The sequence below is a fragment of the Bactrocera neohumeralis genome, chromosome 3, assembly GCF_024586455.1.
Source record: "Bactrocera neohumeralis isolate Rockhampton chromosome 3, APGP_CSIRO_Bneo_wtdbg2-racon-allhic-juicebox.fasta_v2, whole genome shotgun sequence".
Classification (NCBI taxonomy): domain Eukaryota; kingdom Metazoa; phylum Arthropoda; class Insecta; order Diptera; family Tephritidae; genus Bactrocera; species Bactrocera neohumeralis.
In genome coordinates, this window is record NC_065920.1 from 9,938,411 (window position 1) to 9,958,623 (window position 20,213).

At 37.9% G+C, this 20,213-nt stretch overlaps 1 protein-coding gene and 1 non-coding gene across 2 annotated transcripts; both read left to right on the plus strand.

The window, feature by feature from the left end:
• The first annotated feature begins 325 nt into the window (after nucleotides 1-325).
• LOC126752309 (protein decapentaplegic) lies at nucleotides 326-9,032 on the plus strand. The gene is made up of 2 exons (XM_050463019.1): nucleotides 326-1,900; nucleotides 6,325-9,032. The coding sequence occupies exons 1-2, from the start codon at nucleotides 448-450 to the stop codon at nucleotides 7,209-7,211; spliced, it is 2,340 nt and encodes a 779-aa protein (XP_050318976.1). The 5' UTR covers nucleotides 326-447; the 3' UTR covers nucleotides 7,212-9,032.
• A 9,104-nt stretch (nucleotides 9,033-18,136) lies between these two features.
• Trnal-uag (transfer RNA leucine (anticodon UAG)) lies at nucleotides 18,137-18,247 on the plus strand. Its single transcript has 2 exons — nucleotides 18,137-18,173; nucleotides 18,212-18,247. It is a non-coding gene; the product is annotated as a tRNA-Leu (tRNA).
• The last annotated feature ends 1,966 nt before the right edge of the window (nucleotides 18,248-20,213 follow it).

The window sequence follows — 20,213 nt, forward strand, 5'->3', positions numbered from 1 at the left end:
GCAAGTAAGCGCCCATTTTCAGCTGAAAGCGCGCGCTCTCACTCGCGCTCACAGGCGCGCTGAGCGTTTCTACATCGCTATCCAACAAATCGGAGATACACGAGCGCCACGAACATTAACAACAACGTTACTACATTTAAAACTCACATTGCGCGTAGTGCACTTGTTCGCGAGCGCTCAACACGCAACACTCAGTGCTCACTCACTCACTCATACTAACGAATTTTGGCTCAATGCTCTTTCTACTAGCGCCCATAGTTTTCATGCCATGTATATCTACTTAGTTAGCTAGCAAAAGCCGAGTGCCTGGCATTTGCTACTCAACCGTTTAGTTGTCGTGTCGCTCGCTCGCATTTTTACACGTCCGTTTCGAAACCGTTTGTTAACCCTTTGACTAACGCTGAGCAATTTCCATGGTTTTGTATCGTTTCAGAGTTGAAAGCGACCATGCGCGCATGGCTTCTACTCCTCGCAGTGCTGGCGACTTTTCAACCGATCGTTCAAGTTGCTAGCACCGAGGATATTACTTCGAGTTTCATACAGGCGATATCCCCGACAATAATAGAAGAGGAACAACAACAGCAGCAGCAAGACTTATTTGAATTGGCGAAGCAACGCGACGCGCGTACAATATACAACAATAATAATAAAAACAACAACAACAATAATAAAAACAATAGTGCGCAACAATTAGTGGCGGCAAGCAGACAATTAACGGCAATAAGCCCAGTTATCGATATAACAGCGTTATCGGTGACCAAAAGAACACAAAGTGCAACAACAACAAAAGCAAAAACAGCGATCGCTACGATCTTTAGCTACAATCGGCGCAGTGATAGTGATAATTATACAAATAACGGTAATAATTTAAAGCAATTTAGTGCAAAGGATATTAAAGCAAACGGAAGTGGTGCAACAAACAGTGACGCAACAACAGCAATTGTTGTTGCAGTGCAAGAGAAACAAAAACAAAAACAAAAAATCAATAAACAAATTACAAAAACAAATCAAAAGCACAACGAAGTGAACGATAAGCACAATAATTTAATAGAAATTACGCGAAACAAAAACAACAACAACAACAGCGCAGTGCAAGTGCAACAATTAGCAAATACTAGCGATAAAACGAAAAGCGCGCAAGCAACAACAACAGCAAAAAGTACTAAAAAGCTTAAAGCAACAACAAGTGCAGTGTTAAGTGAACAAGTGGAAGCGGAAGTGGAAGAAGAAGCAGAGAAAATCGAAATGGCTATACAGGAGCATACATTAGCGACAGCGCAGGAGCATAGCAAGCGGCACAGAAATCATAAGAAGCAACAACAACAGCACAGACAGCAGCAAAAGCAACAGCATATGCAACAACAACAACAGCATAAGCTGCAACAACAACAACATCTTATGCAACAGCAACACAGCGCGGCACAACACACAGCGACGGGCGCGAGCGCGTATTTAGCGACGGCGGAACGCTTGGCCGCTAGTGAGGCAACTACAACGACGCATCTAGAAGCCGCTGAAAAGTTGGCACAAGATGCCAGCCGCGCCGCCAACACACCTGCTACAAGGACAAGCGCCGCCAGTGACGCATCCACAGCGTCGGTCAGCGATGAAGGCGACAGCGAAAGCGATGTCACAGAACCCGCCACATACAGTAATAAGGAGATTATCGGTGATAAATTAAAGCCCGATCCCTCGACGCTAGTCCAAATTGAGAATAGCCTATTGTCGCTGTTCAATATGAAGAGGCCACCAAAAATTGATCGTTCGAAAATCATCATACCCGAAGCGATGAAACAATTGTACGCGCAAATTATGGGTCACGAATTGGATATGGAGACTATACGTAGACCGAGTATGCTGTCACGTTCGGCGAATACAGTACGAAGTTTTACACATATAGGTGAGTGAAGAAGGCGATTATATAATTTTTATATATTTTTATAAATATTATATTTAATCCAATACTATATTTAATATAAATATGGACTTAAGGTGCGCTGATTTGAATTAATTTCCAATAGCATAAATTGCCAGCGGGCAAATTATGCCTCAACTATTAGATTTTTGTTTCAAGCTTCAAGTAAATTATACACTTAATCCTAAAACAGTTTTTGTAGTTTTTGGCGCTCAGCCTTTACATTTCTTCCTGAATCTTGTGCCACGCAATGTCTTCTTACAAACTATCAACCACTTGATAGCCCGCTTTCGAAGCTTCGAGAAATCATGAGAACATAGTAGTTATGACTAAGTTGTGTTGGACAGTTAACTGACGGACTTATGACTCATCAACTTCCAGTCTTAGACAAAGAGTTGCTTGTGAAATCAGTATTAAAGTGTACTGTGTGGGAATTGATGTCCGTGCTAACATATTAGAAAAAGTTTTGTCCACTCTAACAAAATTATAGTATAAACAAATCAGCTTGTCTGGGTAATACTTTTAGAGTATGGTGTTCAATTTTGATACAATTTATACAATATAATGCTACTAAGCTTCCTACTTCTGAACAAAAGTTAGTAATTATACTATAATATGTACATACCTAAGCCTTTAAGGATCATTACTTCTTTTAATTAATTAATTTTTTTTTATTATTTTTTGTTTTTAAATCTAGGATTTATATTTGTTGCAGCCCCTAAGAGTGCTTACTTCTTAACTAGAAGTTTATATCCAAGCTTTAGAAGTTATTTTTTAAGTATTTTTTAAGGTTAAGTTTCATTTTAGTGGATCTATGGTGCGATAATCAAATTTATGAACGCCTTGTTGAATTTTGGCACCAAAGTTACAGTATGGTGCTGTCAAATAGCAAAAGAACATGCAGAGTTCCAAATTCGATTAATTAACAGACTTCAAAATAGTGTATAAATAGCACAAACGAGAGGACGCTGTCAATATTTTTATAATTCCACATAATTTATCTAATTCTTAATTTGTCATTGAAGTTTTAAAACATTCACTTTCAAAAGTCTATGTTCCTTTATTTGACTTAACGAAATTGACTTCTCGAAACTCGTAATACGATTAGATAATTATTCTCGGTTTTTGTGTATGAAAGGGTTTATTATTCTCTTATCATATAGCAAAAGAACGCTCAGGATATCAAATTTGATTAATTATTCGGTGAGTCATTCGGTTAATCTTTCGGTTAAATAACCCAAATAAGTTAAGTTTATTTAAACAACAAAAATGCGACCTAGAGCAAGAATATAAAATTTCAAATTTGGTTAATTATTTGGTCAATCATTCGGTTAATTAACCCACTTAAATTATATTAATTTATAGAAAGTACAAAAATTAGACCTATGAAATTATTTTGGTCAACAAAAAAGTTCAACAAAAAAGCTTTTCAGCATCAAAAAATGTTCCGACTACACTACTCAACAAATCTGAAAGAAAAAAATTTCCCTTTACACTACTCAACAAATCTGAGGGAAAAATGTCCGACTGATGCGCCAACAGGGCTGTGGGGTATTTGACTATACGTATTAAATTGTTTCAAATGATTTTAACTACAAATTGGAAACACCAAGTACAATGTTCTTAAAGGCGTCCATAGACATATACTATTGTGATCAAATTGAAAGGTGAATTTTTAATTTATACTTCGCTTGTTTTTCGAATTGGTAAATATTTTTCTGTAAATTGGTAGTACTGTTAGTAACATATACTTTTATGCTAAATTTCACTACAACATATTCATTAGTATTTGAGATACGCGTCCTTTTATGAGGCTCTAAAAGTGAATTCTTCGATTTTTACTATGTCTGAATTTATTGATCAAAGAGTTGCGATAATGCACCATCTGATACTGCATACTGAATCGAAGAAGGCTCTGATGGCCATCACGACGAAGGATTTTCCAAGTGCTATGATGACTGGAAAATTCGTTAGCATAAGTGTATTGCAGCGGGAGGGGAGGGGATTACTTTGAAGGAGATTAAATGTAGAAAATTCACCTTTCAATTTGATCACACTAGTATATCGTTACCTAAAGTGCAAAACAAATTATCATCAAAGAATCGAAATTGATTTTTTATTGCTTACAATTCATCACATCATATTACAATATATATATGTACATATGTAGCATGACATTTTCAGCTGTCGCTGTCAGATATAACCATTTTATAACCAAAACTAAAAAAAATTCAATATGAGTGGTTTCCATTATATCGTTTTTTCTTGGCTTGTAAACTTGTGACAAGTGATGTTGCGCTATTTTGCATTTTAGCTGACGATATATTGCAGTTATATTATATAATTGCATAATTCGCTAACTTCCAATGATGCGATTGGCAACAGTGCTCCAGCGTATTCCCTTGCGATATGCGGTTATGCGATAAAAAATCACAGCTCTAAAATATATTAGAAACAAAAACAATATATTAAATCCACTTTTAGCAAGTTGCAAGGTATCTCTCATGCAACACACTCGAATTCCGCAGACCATTTGTGCCACAATCTAACGAGGCCACTTCAAGTACCTTTATTTCGGTGATTTATGTGAAGAGCAGCACCCTCACAACGCGAATGCCGCATTGTTTTGCGCGCAATGACCTTGAAATCGATTCAATGGAAATGTGTTAAGCCACACAAATACACGCACACACATACCATTTACATATACTATAGTATAGCGCATAATACAAAGCACTTGTTCTGCAGCACAATTTAACTAATAACAATTATTACAAAGCATATTTGGTAAAGATTTCAGATTTCGAGCAGCCTGAAATGGCTCGAGTCACAGCGACCGTTAGTGGCCCACCAAAATAGCCGCTTACCTGTTGCCTTGGTGCGAAACGCAAGTGCAACGTGCAACACAGCAACAAAAACAAGCGGAGCGGAGACAAAAAGGTGCACAGAGCAAATACTTTGTAACATGTACGTGCATGTATGTGAGTGTGTATTATGCACGGGGTGATCCTTTCATTTACCGCTTAATGCAAAATCCTTAAAATCCTACTGTGCATTCGAGTGCTGGCCCATTGTGCCGCCGCGGTACTTGAGTGTCTCTGCGAAAGGTGTTTGTAACAAATTCCAGCGGCGTTTGTTACCTATGGCGGATTCCCGCTTAGATTTCAAGTACTGCGAATAATATGTTATTGTTCGTGTTGCTGTAGTCGGCGGCGACATCGACGGGGGTTGCCAACGCGCAGTGCGATTGCAGTCGGTACGGCAGACTGTGGGAATGTGTGAATTTAATTGTTTTGAGTGTTTGACTCACCAGCTGCTGAGTGTGACGTAAAGTGCTCGATATATTGGCAACTGCAGTGCTGCCATATTATTCGAATGGATTTTTAGGTCTGCTTTGTAGTGGAGATTGCGCAAACTGTGCTCGTTTACTAATGTCCAATACGCTGGAACCGAATTAGACTCGGCATTTTTTCCAGAAAGCTCTAAGCTGTTCAAGTCTATCGAGAGCATAAAGCTTACATTGTTCTTTCGAGGTCTAACCGAACTCAAAGGTCTAAAGTATTAACTTTTACCGAGAGTTGGGAGTTCCTGTTGATTTTTCAAAGTCCAAACGAACTGTGTTTTAAAAAACAAATCTAACCTCAAACATTGGTATCAAGAGCAAACCTTAAGATCAACTTGAAGAGTGAACGATTACCTAAAAGGAAGAAGACACCCTTCATTTTATATAGAAAGCTCCAAATTATTCATTTTTTATCGAGAATGTACAGTTTCTGTTGAGTTTTCGCAGTCTAAATGAACTCAGATTTAAAGAAAATCTAGCCTCAAACATTCGTTTCAAGGGCAACCGTTAAGATCGACTTAAGAAGCGAACCTTTAGGACGGCAGTCGCGACAGAGTAACCGGAACGGAGCCGAATTTTTATCCGGAAAAGAACTGCGAACTCAGAACCACGCCTCGAAAATAATTCAGGAATATTTCTGTCGCTACAACAACAGCTTGAAGGGAACGAACACCTGCAACGAACAAGCCTTGCTTCATTTATATAGAGAACGGTCCAAATTATTAATTTTCATCGAAAATTTGGAGCTCTCGTCCATTTCAGGAAGTCTAACCGAACTCAGCTTTCAAACAATCCAACTTCAAACCTCCGTATCAAGCGAAAACAATTAGATCGTTTTGTAAAGTGGAAAACTGTTTCAATAAATTCGTTTTAAAAATGTTTCTGGAACGGATCTAAAAATGGTCACTGTTTTCTGTTCGAAAAGCGTTGGGTTACGACTTTTACCTTTAAAAAATGATTTATTTCTTATTACACATTAAGCTATTTGTAAGCTACATAATTCTATCAAAATTTCGATCACTAACTAATTCCCCAACCTGTATGCTTTGCTCTCTTCCCTTTGCAGAAAGTAAAATTGACGATCGATTTCCGCATCATCATCGGTTTCGCTTGTACTTCAACGTGAAGAGCATACCAACCGAGGAGAAGCTGCGCGCTGCCGATCTGCAGCTATCACGTGAGGCCATCAGCGATGCAGTGCTTAGCGAGCGTCTCGCGAATCGAACAAGCTATCAAGTGCTCGTCTACGACATCACACGAGTGGGTGTGCGAGGCAAGCGTGAGCCCAGCTATAAGCTGTTGGACAACAAATTGGTGCATTTGAATAGCACCGACACAGTGAGTCTCGACGTGCAGCGTGCGGTGGATCGGTGGTTGGCGACACCGAAAAAGAATTATGGGTTGCTGATTGAAGTGCGAACGCTGCGTACGCTCAAACCGGCGCCACATCATCATGTACGGCTGCGACGTAGCGTCGACGAGCCGCACGATAGTTGGCAACACAAACAACCAGTGCTCTATGCCTACACCGACGATGGCAAACATCGTATGCGTTCGGCGCGTGATGCAACAACAAGTTCGTCGCGTTCAAAGCGTGCTGGTCATCATCGACGGGCGCATCGTAGGAAAAATAGTGATGAGATATGTCGACGACATTCGCTGTATGTGGATTTTGCAGATGTCGGCTGGAGTGATTGGATTGTGGCACCGCCGGGCTATGATGCGTTCTACTGTCAGGGCAAGTGTCCGTTTCCGCTGGCCGAACATTTGAATTCGACAAATCATGCGGTCGTGCAAACCTTAGTCAATAATCTCAATCCGGGAAAGGTACCAAAGGCCTGCTGTGTGCCCACACAGTTGGAGGGCATATCGATGCTCTATCTGAATGATCAGAATACCGTTGTGCTTAAGAACTATCAGGATATGACGGTGGTCGGCTGTGGGTGTCGGTAATAAGGCGCTAATGTGAAAGCAATAAAGCAAGAAAACAACAAGTTAACAAACAGCAATAACAGTAAAAGAAAATACAATGCTCGAAACGACGAAGAAGGCAACAGAAAAGCAACCAGACGAATAACTGTTGATATTCGCTAAAACGAATTCAGAAACGAATGCAAAATAAACCAGAAGCCAAACCAAATGTCGTCGATAGCGTATTACGAATACATCGACCAAAAAAAAAGATGTGTCCGAGAACGACCAGTGTATGTGTGTGGGTGCGTGGTGTTCGTGTTCGTGTGCGTCGAGTCATACGCCGACTGACAGCTAAAAGAGAAAACGAGACAACGCCAACATGTATGCGAATTGGTGGACGTCAATTCGTCAATAACACGAGTTGTGCTGGAATGGAATGAGTGCGTGAGTGAGAGAGAGCGCGAGACTAGTTGACAGTTAGCCGCTATGCTCTTGCCAAAGGACGAAAGGTCAGAGTTCACTCAAGCAGCGGTCAGAACTTCGCTCATTTTCTGTCTCTCTCTCTTGCGCACACACGAGCGCACACGCATCGGGAGCGCAGACGCGAGAGCATTAAATGCTGGGTTTCAAGCCGCTTCACGCTTTAATAAGTTTAAATTTTATTAAACGAAATGCAAACAAAATGGACTGAATATATGAATTTTAAGTATACATTTTAGACTTTATTTCTTAAAATAGAGCAAGTTAATAAGTGAAACATTAGCAAAGCACAGCGCAAGGCTGAAGGAGTTAACAGACAGTTGCACGCGCGCGCTTAAAACGAAGCGCAACACCAAAAACGACTGTCACAATTGACAGCCAGGCTGCCAAGACGTTCGACAGTTCGGTGAGAGAGCGCGCGCGCACTCAGCGCCGCAGAGTAGCAGACACTTCGTGACCGCACAACAAGTAGCCCGGCAGTGACGACGCGCTGCGCGTGAAAGTCAAACGAAATTTGAGAAACGATAAACGCAAGGCAGCGCGCGCAGGAGTTAGAAAATGAGCGCGCGCCCTTATATACTCAAATACATATATATATATGTATATATTGTATATGGCGTAGTATATGCCATGCCTGCAACGCCGCCAACAACGTGCGCCCTACGTAGCAACGCCACCACCGCCGCCGCCGCATCACTACTGCTATTTCCACGGCGCTGCTGGGCACTTAACGCCAGCCGCTTACTACGCAACGTAGCGCGTTGCCAACCATTGTGTATTTTGTTGGCGTAAATGTCCGAAAGCAAACACTGCGCAGACGCAACTGAGCTAGCTAGCTGAGGTGTAAAGAACCATTTGTACAGTAGTGTTAGAAAAAAGAAAATATTTTTATTATTAATTTTAAATAAATTAATTAAAATTAATAAATGTCTTGTTAATAGTTTTTATTTTTAATTATGTACCATGTAATATGTGTAAAGCGCAAAAATAGCATTTGTTTTTATATATTTTTATAATTTAACTTTTTATTTTCGTTTTTTTGTTTTTTGTTTTTACAATCGAATTGTGTCATTCGTAGTCACTGTAGCTGATTTACAGTTGAATAGGCGAGTCAGAAGCGAAGTTGTGAATAAATTATTCAAATTGATATTGGGAAAAAGTGCTTTTATTAAACAAAATTCCATAGAAAATTATACGACTTGCGCTTTCTTTCGAACGAAGAGAGCCAGCAAGTGCATAACGCCAAGCAACGCTCTTTGTATATACATACATTATATATATGTATGTTTGTATGAAAATTCTAATTGATTATAAATTATGTTAACAAAAAGCGTAGAAAACAAAGCACAACAACAAGAAGAGCAACAACAACAACTTATACAAGCTACATATGTATACTTGCTGTTGTGGCTGCCGCACGGCGTGGCACGCGGTCAGTTGCCCGCTGTAGTCGCGCACCGTTTGGCAACTTAGGCCTCGATTATAATGCATTACTGACCTATACTACTTATTATTACATACTATGTTAATATATATGTATATTATTTTTAAATTTAAGTTTTTTTAGCAGTTTTTCTAATTATATTCAAATTGTTTGTGCAGTTGTGTGACGAATATGTTGATACTATTTTTAAATTAAAAATTATGCATAACTATTTTGTAAAGTTTTTTTTTCTACTATCGATTTATATACTATATATGTATGTATGTACACATATTATGTATAAGTGTATGTGTATGTTTTCCTAAACAATTTTGCAATCATAAAACAAGTTATTATAAATATATATAAATTTTATTATATATAAATATATAGAATTTTTGTTTCAAGTATACTATATAAACTACGATAAATATATATATATATGTGTATGTATGTAGTAGTTTTAACAATAATTATTTTTAAGTGGAAAAAATACTGAAAATTATGATGAAATGTTATAAACAACACTCACACACACACACACATAAATAAACAAACACACATTTTTATTTATTTATAAATATATTTGAGAACAAAAAGAAAACGCAACGAAAGAAAGAAAAAAATATAAAACAAAATTTTTTATACAAAAAATAAATATGTGCACTTGGTTTTTTATTTACTGGCGTTGCAGTTGATGGTAGAGATGTGAAGCTTTGCGGAATGTTCGGAAATAATAGAAAGTATTAGCAAATACTTTCAAATTCTTAAAATTATTGAAGAAGCTTGCAAGTTTTGGTAAGAAAAATTACAAAAAAAATTAAAATAAAAAAAAAAAAAAAAAAAAAAGTGAATCTTTGGCAGCCTATGCTTTAGTCATCCGATCTCAACAATTTCTTCGGAGTTTTTACCATTTTTCGTATTATAATCCCTGACAAATTTTGTGAAGTTATGTAAGTTTTCCATACAAGGGCAAGATTTTGATCAGTTAGTTTGTATGGCAGCTATAAGCTATAGTATTCCAAAAACAACAATTTCTCCACAAATTATAGCGCTGCCCGCTATTATACTCTTTACCAAATTTCTTAAAGGTATCTCATCAAATGAAAAGGTTTTCTAACAGGCACTTGATGCCGATCGCTTAGTTTGTATGACAGCTATGTGCTATAGTACTCCGACCCCAACAATTTCTCCGTAGATTTTAACAATGCTCTCGATTATACTCGCTGCCAAATTTCGCGAAGATAACTTGGCAAACAAAAGAGTTTTCCTTACTGGGACTTGAGTTCGATAGGTCAGTTTATATGGCAACAATACGCTAAAATGTCTGGTATTATTAGGCATTTTCAGTACCAATTGGCAGTGTGGAATGAACACACTAACTACCTTGGTGGGGTTCGAGGGCCACCTGAAAGCTCTGTCGTACTTTGGGTCCGGCGCCCGGTTGAAATGCAACTCCACATTCAACTGACAAAGTGTCAGTTCTTTCCGCATTCGGTTATTAACCACAACCACCATTCTACTCCCCGAGAAGCCAGTACGCATGAGCAGGATGGAGCGAACTTCAAGGGCACCTGCTCTCCCTGGTACCAGAATTAAGTCTTCGGTCAGACCTCGTAGCCGAAGCCACTACCAGTTTAGCTTCCATTCTCTCTGAACTGGTGACCAAGGGTTGGATCTGCTAATCCTCATTCCAACCAGAACGACATGATTAAATCGAGTGCAAGAAATGTATGGTTTTTGGAACGCATAGCTGGAACGGAATGGACAACTTGATGGGCTTGCAAGGCATTTTCAAAATGCTTATACATGGAGTAGATTTGGCTTCCGCTGTCTTGCAGTTTACTACTGAACGCGTTGTCTCGTGTAAGTTTCGCAAGCGCTGATCGACCATCAGTAATTGTGTGGTCGAAATATGCTTCTGGACCTGAGCTGATTTTGAGATCCCTGTCCTTGGCCAAATTCACCATTACTTTGTTGTCATACTCCTAAACGGCCACTGTCTAAAGCTCCTTCATGCAAGGTCCCAACATTGCTGTCCTTTTGATGATTTCAATTTTCAGAGGTTTTAAGGACTCTAATCTCATACCTTTATCCATTTAGTCTTATGATAAGTCCAAGGTGCTTTGTCGGCAATTAGCATTTCTACTTGTATAAAGCAAAGACGGATAAACGAAAAGAGGAAGGGAACTATTTAGTTGCTCAGAGGACAGAATCATAGTTCATTTTGATAACAATAGACAACCTAGTTATCAATAGTAATTTCTTAAGACAGTTAATAGTCTCAGCTAAAATTAATATCCACTATCTGACAATTCTGTTTTATATCGATTGCTGGTTGGCTCTGTATATTCTAGTGACGAATCGAACAGACAACTGGCATTAATCCAATATACTGGTATAATTAAAGAGATGCAGAATAACAACTAAAATGAAGAGGACACAATAAAATAGATGTTGACGCCCTAATATAGGCTATAATTATGCATATGCGGTAGCCACATGAGTCTATAAGAATTGCATACATATGTCAACAGCAGTAAGAGGAAGTATCACCTCTCGTGGATCAATTCCTAATGTCTCATGCCTAAAACCATCTTTTATAGTATTGAGTGCATAGGTTCACATTCTAGAGATTCATTATCTAGCTAAACCTTTGTCTTACATAAGATTTTATGTAGATTAGGATTTATATAAGTACTTACTTACCTTTAACATTCCTACAGCCTTTGCTTGGGTATTTCCCCTGCCTTCATTTCCGGCTCAAAATATTTTCAAAACCCCATCACTCGCGTCCAGTCATACACACACATAACTGAGAATAACTGAAAAATAAAGGAAAATAACAAGGGAAATCAATTACATGCGTACTTCCATTAACAAGTTACAAAATTACAAGACAAAACTGCGAGATAAAATAATTATTGCTTACAGGAAAACAAAAAACAACAACAACAACATTAAATAAGAGTCATTGTGAGCGTGGCAATGGATGAAGGGCAACAAGGAAGCCACACTTTGCTTGCCCACTTAAATATTGATATTCAATACACTCGAGAAGATCAATTGATTGGCGAACAAAGGAGCAGCAGAATGAGAAGTGCAACCGTTTCGGGCGATGAAACAACACGCCGGCGAACGCTGCCAGCCCAACCGAGCAGTAGCAGGAGCAACTGTAACACCCAAAGCAGCAGCGGTGGCAGCAACAGCAGTCAGTGGCGTTGATGGCAGCGCCCATTCATATTCATTCAATAAAATTACACAAAAACTCCCGAGTCAAGACGGTGACTTGCACTAAGTTAAGCACATTTGTGTGAAAGATATGAGATATCCAGATACGAGAGATGCTCGTCAGTCAACAACAGCATGATGAATATCGTTAAAATATGGATAAAAGATGATCTGCGCAATGTGTTTTGTTCGGCCACTTCACCGTCGCTATGGACCGACAGCCTGGTAAAGCGAAGTGCATAAATGTGTCAGTAATGGAACGCGACGCAATGACCAGCAGGTTGAGGCCAGCACGCCAGATGTACGGTTGGGCGGAAGAAGGACTGTTGCTGTTTGCGAGAGGCTTTCGACAGTTTAATTGAAGTGAAACATCAATACGATCGCTCCATAAATATGGGCGAACAGATTGTTTCATTGTACGGCTGCTGTTTATGATGTATCGTATGCTCCTGAACTTTGCAACTGGAATTAGGTCCTTAAACGGTAGCAATAGTGATAGCGCAAAGCTTTAAGGCAACAGTTGTGAGATTCCAGTGTTAAAAATAGCTGCATATGATATTGAATTAAAGCATTGCTTGAGCATAAAATCAAGGACTTTTTGATTAGTAGGTAACTACCTAGAGAAAACAAAAGACACAGCTGCCGTTTAGTTGAAATCAGTATTCTAAACTTGGGGCAAAGCTCTGCTGTATAATGCTTATTCTATTGCCCTCGAGTTAAAAATCCGTTACAGGTTTCGACACTAAACTCTGCTGACGGTGAGGTTTGAGTGTTCTGTAATGTGTAATGCTGGAAGCAACAACCAAGTATCTACACTCTCAGAGCCCGCTGGAAGCAAATTGCGTCAACGACGAATTTTCCAGCACAAATAGAAGAAACAGATAGTCCCAGAGCAGTTCTAGATAATTATATCAAGAGTAAAGAAGTTAAAGGGTATCAAACTATCTTCAGACCTTAACAGTGTAAGTTTTCCGAAGTTATTCAAGTACAAATCGTCAATTCAAACCAGAATGTGGTAAATGAAAGGTCATGAGATGACTGAAACTTGAGGTATATTTTCAAGTCGATTAGAGCATATTCGAAATTCACAGAAAAATATGAAAAAAGCCAAAATTATCTAACCCCAACCACTTCAAAAATCCATCCATCCACAAAATGTACAACTTTAGTTCTCAGATAGTGCTTCTTTGCTTTCAAATGTTTATTTTATTGCGACAGGATGAGTGAAGACGGATATACTAGTAGGCGCCGGACTTACTAAAGTACATATAAGTATGTACATATGTGGCTATGTCTTCTACTTGATTCTGATCAAAAGCTATTTGTGGACTTCAGCTTTAAATCGTATATAAGTTTAAGATTTCAACTTCGAAAATTTTCGAGTTCGAAAATTTACACATACTTATTTTTTGGTTCAAAATACAAGGTGCCTTGTAAAAAAATCTGAACATTAGTGATCGTGTTCGAAATTAGTTTCATAGTTCGAAAGTTTGCAAATACATTTTTTAGATTCCGAAACTTATCAAATTACTTTTACGATATTTCTTGTTACTAGTTCGAAAGTTTTCGAAACTGGCTTGCGAGTTCAAATATTTACGAAAATATGTACATACATACATATGTATGTATTTGAGAATACAAGATATTTGCTTAGAGAGAATTTGCGAATTTATTCTTCGAATTTGAAAGTAGTTCCCACTTTGAAACTATTTTTTCGATTTCGAATGCTAACGAAATACTTTTGCGAATTTAATTTTTTTCAGTTCGAAATTTTTCGTAATTTATTTTGGAGTTCGATTATTTACGAATATACATTTTTGAGAATACAAAACACTTGGTCAAAGATAATTTGAGCAATAACTTTACGTATGCGAAAGTTTTCGGTTATGTAATTATAAGAACATATTTTTTCGATTTCGAAAATAAACGAAAATATTTTATCGATTTCGAAAATATGCGAACTTACTTTTCCTATTATTATTGTTCTCAGTTCGAAACTCTTCGAAACTATTTTTCGAGTTCGAATATTTACAAATCTACATTTTTGAGAAGACAAAACACTTTCCCAAAGATTATTTGTGCAAATACTTTATGTATTCGAAAGCAGCTTTACATTTGTGTAAATTTAAGAACAAATTTTTTCGATTTTGAAAAATTGCGAAACTAATTTTTCTATTTTGGTTGTCTTCAATTCAAAATTTTTCAAAACTAATTTCCGAGTTCAAATATTTACGAATATACATTTTTGAGAATACAAAATACTTTGTTACAGATAATTTGAGTATTTATGTACTTTACGAAAGTAGCTTTACAGTTATGTTAATTAAGGGTTCGAATATTAGCGAAACTGTTTTTTCGATTTTTGTTGTTTTCAGTTCAAATTTTTTTAAAACTAATTTTCGAGCTCGAATATTTACGAATATACATTTTTGAGAATACAAAATACTTGAAGGTATTACGTGCAATTAGTTTACGATTTCGAAAATTTAAGAAAACATCTTTTCGATTTCGGAATTTTACGAAAATATTTGATTGATTTCGAGCTATTGCAAAATTATTTTTATTGTTCTCAGTTCGAATCCTTTTGAAACTATTTTTCGAGTTCGAAAACAGTTTTCTAGTTCGAAAATTTATGAAAATATTATTTCGAGTTCGAAAATTTAAAAATTACTTTTTTGAATGCTTTTAAGATCTTATGAGTTCAAATATATTCTAGCATTCGAGTTCGAAAATGGAAAAGATTTCCTTTTAACAAAAATTATATAATATCACACAATACTTTATAAGCTATTAGCCTGTATAAACCGAAATAAAAAAAATTGGAAAATCAACCGAAAAGTTGAATGAAACGACATGATAATAACTTACAACTATAACAAGACACACACGGCTTCGAAGAGTCAAGTACATTTGTGCATAGGCACGCATACAACACTCTAAATTATCCGCAACGAATTCGTGCGCTCTGATGAAAATCAAGAATTTTCCACTAAAAGTAGACAAATATATAACATTTTACCAAATTGTTAGCGCCAGCAGTCAAGCGTGTAAAGTAAACGAAAAAAAAGAACAGAGAAGCGGAAATCAACTGTTGCACTGCAACAGAGCGCATTCACACACTCACACACATGCATATAAGCAATGTGTTAGTGTGAAAGGGGCTTTTGCTAAGTCGTGCCACAGGTGAATAGCGCCATTTCGGCTAAGAACGCTGAGGTTAAATTAAGCTAAGCTAAGCTGGCGTGTCTGTAGTTGTAGTTGCGCTGATGCTGTGAAGATGAATTGAAAAATGATCACGCATAAAATGTGTTTAAATACGACAAACAGTAATTTTAGGTATGTAGGGGTGTATGTATGTTTGCATTTATATCGTATGTCTGTATGGCTGTATGTATGTATCTCATGTTAGTACACACGATTTCTTATGATATCAAGTAATTATCCCAAAGCTGTCAGTTATTTCGGTTACACATACCCTTGTAGCTACAAATATACATATAATCTGTATGCATATGTATGTGTGTGTGGCGCTTAACCTGCACGCATCGCCGCGCAAGCGCATTTAATTCACCGTCTCACATTGCATTGTGTGCGTGCACCTTTTTCTCACTGAAATAAATAAATGTTTGTTAATCATTAATGTTGTTTTTGTTGTATTTTTTTTTTTTGTTTTTACTGCCTGTTGTGCCTTTTTGTTTTTGATTCTCCAAAAATACCCACATCTAACTGAATCTTTGGCGGTAATTGTTGCCGCTTGTTGTATTAATGTTGTTGTTGCTTTATTGCTGTTATGAACATCCTAATTGGTGTGTCAAATCGGTGTTCATTTTTTAAATTCTACTTTACATGGCGCTAAGGCTGCACTCAGGCTGTGTTAAATAAACAGAGCCTAAAAACAATAAGAGAGTAGGAAAAGTCAACAGGAAAACATGTTGCAACTGTTGTTGGCGGCGGCACACGCTTATCAATGGCATATGGCGACCCTGTAGAAAATTAATCATGTTTTTCTATTTGGTAGAAACTTGAAGTAGCAATACATTTTGGAAATTTGTGAAAGCAAGGCTTCAAAATACCAACAAATATCTGAAGAGGAAAAGTTAGAAGAAGAAAAAAGGGAGGAGTAATATAATACAATTCAAATGAGTTTGTGGATTTCAACTTCTAACCACATAGAATTTTAAAATTTCGAGTTCGAATTTTTTCGAAGTTATATTTCGAGTTCGAAAACTTAAAAATTGCAAAAGTTTTGAAATTAAATTTTCGATTTCAAAAACTAAAAAATAGCAATTTTTTCGAAATTGTATATATTCGAGTTCGAAAATTTAAAAAACATATTTTTAACTGAAGAATACAAAGTAATCTTTTAAAGAAAATATCCGAATATTTTTCGAAATCGAAACTAGTTTTTCAGTTCGAAAATAATAATATTTTATGAGTTCAAAAATTTGCGAAATAACTTATTCAATTTTTATTTTTTTTCAGTTGGAAATTTCTTGAAACTATTTTTCGAGTTCGAAGATTTGCGAAACAACTTTTTTTTTAATTTTATTGTTTGCAGTTCGAAATTTCTTCCAACTGTTTTTCTAGATCGAAAATTTGCGAAGCAACTTTTTTCAAATTTTATTGTCTTTCTTGCAACTATTTTTCGAGTTCGAAAATTGGTGAACCTTTATACCATCTGTAGCTTTCGGTTGTTGTTGTTGTTGTAACTGTTATATAGCCCCGTTAGGATGGTAAGGATTAGATAAGTTGTCATCGAGATCATCCAAAGAAAAGCTCAGATAACGTGCTGTTTCGACGGGGTTGGAACAAAGGAGGACAGGTGTCAGATGTGTAGGGTTAGCAGGGTATACAAAGAGATGGTTGCCAGGGTCGATTCTAGATAAGTAGGAGTTTAATCTGCGACTGTATCCAAAACTTAACTGGGCGATAGTCACTCTCGATTCTCGCGGCAACTCGAGCTTGGCTTCTGTAATGTAGCAATCTTCCACAACAGCTGGTTCTACGTTACCGGAATTAACCCGGATTTTCCCCGAACAAGGGCTGTACTTTCGGAGATCTAACCTCGTATGATCCAGATTAAGGTTATAGCTTTCGGAATCAATCGTTGTACTCGTAGTGACTTTCGACTGCTCTTGATGTAATCCCAAAATTAACTATGTTTATATACTCTAAGCCGAATTTAGACGAACATAAAGCAAAAATCGATCAGATCCGCATTCCTACTGGCTACTTTTGTGACTATTTTCAGTGGAAGCGCCTCAATTCATATATTTGACAAGGTAATATACAAATATATACATATATATAAGATATGTACAAAAGGTAACAGGCATCTGCATGTCAATGTTGGCGGTCTCATGCCTTCTGCGCCCACCGCTGTGCCTCAAAACCTTTCTCAAGCCATCGTTCACTTAACCGCTGGCTTATCGCGATGCACATTACTCGTAATTTTGTTGCTTTACTTAAGCTGCCGCTCGACCGCTGCATTACTCTACGCTGCCGTGCTAATTGTCTTTATGAATTTATTTCATTTATACTCACATATTTATGTGTGCGTATGTATGTGTGTAGGTATGCATGTGCATTTGTTTTTGTAGTGGCGCTAACACAGTCAATGCCGCACAATGCTAACATTTCACTGATAAGACGCTCGTACCTCATACCTGGTTTTTTCCTCAAATTTTGCTCCGCCATCAGCGCGACCGCCACCACAGTCGCTTGATGTTACACACACACACACACACATACTTATACGTATTCATTATTGAAATCAATTCAGGCGCAATGGCTTCTTTGATTTTCGCTACTTTCGTTGCAATATGCATCGCCTTCGATAGCTCAGTTGGTAGAGCGGTGGACTTAGTTAAATATCGGCTTGTGAGCGCCTTGCTTGAAAGCAGATTTCCATAGGTCGCTGGTTCAAATCCGGCTCGAAGGATTTACCACTTTTTTAGAATATTTTATTGTTGTCTTTCTAATAAAATTGTGTATGCCAATGCTTATCCCAAAAATTTTCAAATACTTATGATAAGCCTCGACTGGGATAGCCTTCAGTGGCTTCAGCGAATTTGGGCTTTTTCGGTTCCGGCTCATTTTTCTATCACCATACGCTGGATTGTTGAACAGTTTCGACGTAATATTCATAAACCAGCGTCTTGCCACCAGAAATTTCGCATTTTTTTACTTTTTTCGACCTCTACTCAACGTCGTCTTTGCAAAAGCTTAATATATTTTGAAAACTTAGACCTCTGCTTATAGAGGCTACTCTTAGGGGATGACGATGGACCATCGAGGAATATGTGGACTGTGGACGGAGAGAAGTTCCTGGAAACGATGTACGGTGCGTCTTTTCACAGATGGGTCAAAGCTAAGAGGAAAGGTTGAAGGAGGAGTATTATCTAAAGAGCTCTCCCTCAATCTTAGCGTTAAGCTTCCAGACTACTGTAGTGGTTCTCAGGCGGAAGTGGCTGCTATTAAAGTAGCAGTAGACTTAATCTACCGAAGTTCGGCTTCTTTCAGGGAATATGTGTGCATTCACTTCGACAGCAGAACGGCAATACTAGCGTTGAGCTCGTAAAATGTGCGCAGAAAGTTAGTCAAGAAGTGTTGACTAAATATAGCATCAATATACTTCATTATCAGACTCGTTTGAAAGCCGATGAGTTAGCAAAAAGGATCATTTGGGTATTTATTGTCACCTTGCCAAGTAACCACTAGGTAGCCAAAGAACATCTGTTTAAAGGAGAGTAGAGAGAAGACGAACTATCCCTCTCCAAGCTTGTGCGCTAGGTTTGGGACCCGCCATGTAAAAAACACCCTGAATGAAAGGACAGGCATCGGACGACAGATCCCTCTTTTGGTGACGCATTAAGGATTATGATTGAAGGGAATGTACATGTAATGTTCGGTCCCTTTCCCACCCAAGCGGTGCCTACGCCAATAAATAAGAAGAAAATTTGCTTAGCAAAGTTCATCTTACTGGACACTGTCCAGTCGAACGCATCTTGTCAAAGCTCTATGGAAGAGGGTGAGGTGGAAACGCCCAGGCAGATATGGCGGAAACTGACATTAGCCGCCGCTGCAAATTTGTAATCGGCTCAAAGCGCTTCACCAATTCATTAAAGTCTTTATAAACAATTTTATAACAGTTTTAGGTATCATAAGAGAGCAGCAGTATAAGCTGTCTAAGAGAGATTTGTTTTGGATGGACCGTTGAAGCTAATATTCGCGATTCCATTGAAAACACAGACTATCCACCCAGCCCGCTGTTGAATTTGTTTTCATGGTCAAAACCGCCAGACGAACTGCAGGCGTCGTGAAAAAAACAGCTGAGAAACCGCGAAGATGAAGATCAAACTTAATGCAGGCTCAGGAAGCACTTGCCCAACATTCTTGCGAAAACTGCTGATTTTGCGACATGGAACAGAAAACTCCAGAACACATTTTTCTAGGTTGCTAGCATTTTGTAGAAGCAGGCACAAGGTCCTACGTTCCATCTTGGTGGACAGGGATCACATCACCTCAGTCGCGCCCAGAAAGCTTCTGGAATTGTTCAGAATGCTGGACCTTTGTGACCATATGTGATATAGGAGAGAGCCCAATAGAACATAGGCCGCAGTGCAAAGCCTCAATTTTCTATCTATCTATCTGACAAAAACATTTTAATTATTTCATACTAGACACATCGTACAAAATACCTCGAAATATTTAAAAAAAATTCAAATAGTTAATAAATGCTTTCAGAGCCGGAGCCGGAAGTTTATTAAAAACACACGTGAAAGTATGAATACGCAACCACATAGGGTGTCTTTAGAAAATCAAGAAAACAAGTTAACGCATTTTGTAATGTCATCTCCGCTTAGAGTAGCCAGCGCGCAGGCCGCAACAAAGTACAAAAGAGTCTG

Coding starts and splice junctions, on each gene's coding strand:
- LOC126752309 (XM_050463019.1), top strand. CDS start 448: ATGCGCGCATGGCTTCTACTCCTCGCAGTGCTGGCGACTTTTCAACCG. Junction 1,901..6,324: donor ACGAAGTTTTACACATATAG/GTGAGTGAAGAA, acceptor TTCCCTTTGCAG/AAAGTAAAATTGACGATCGA.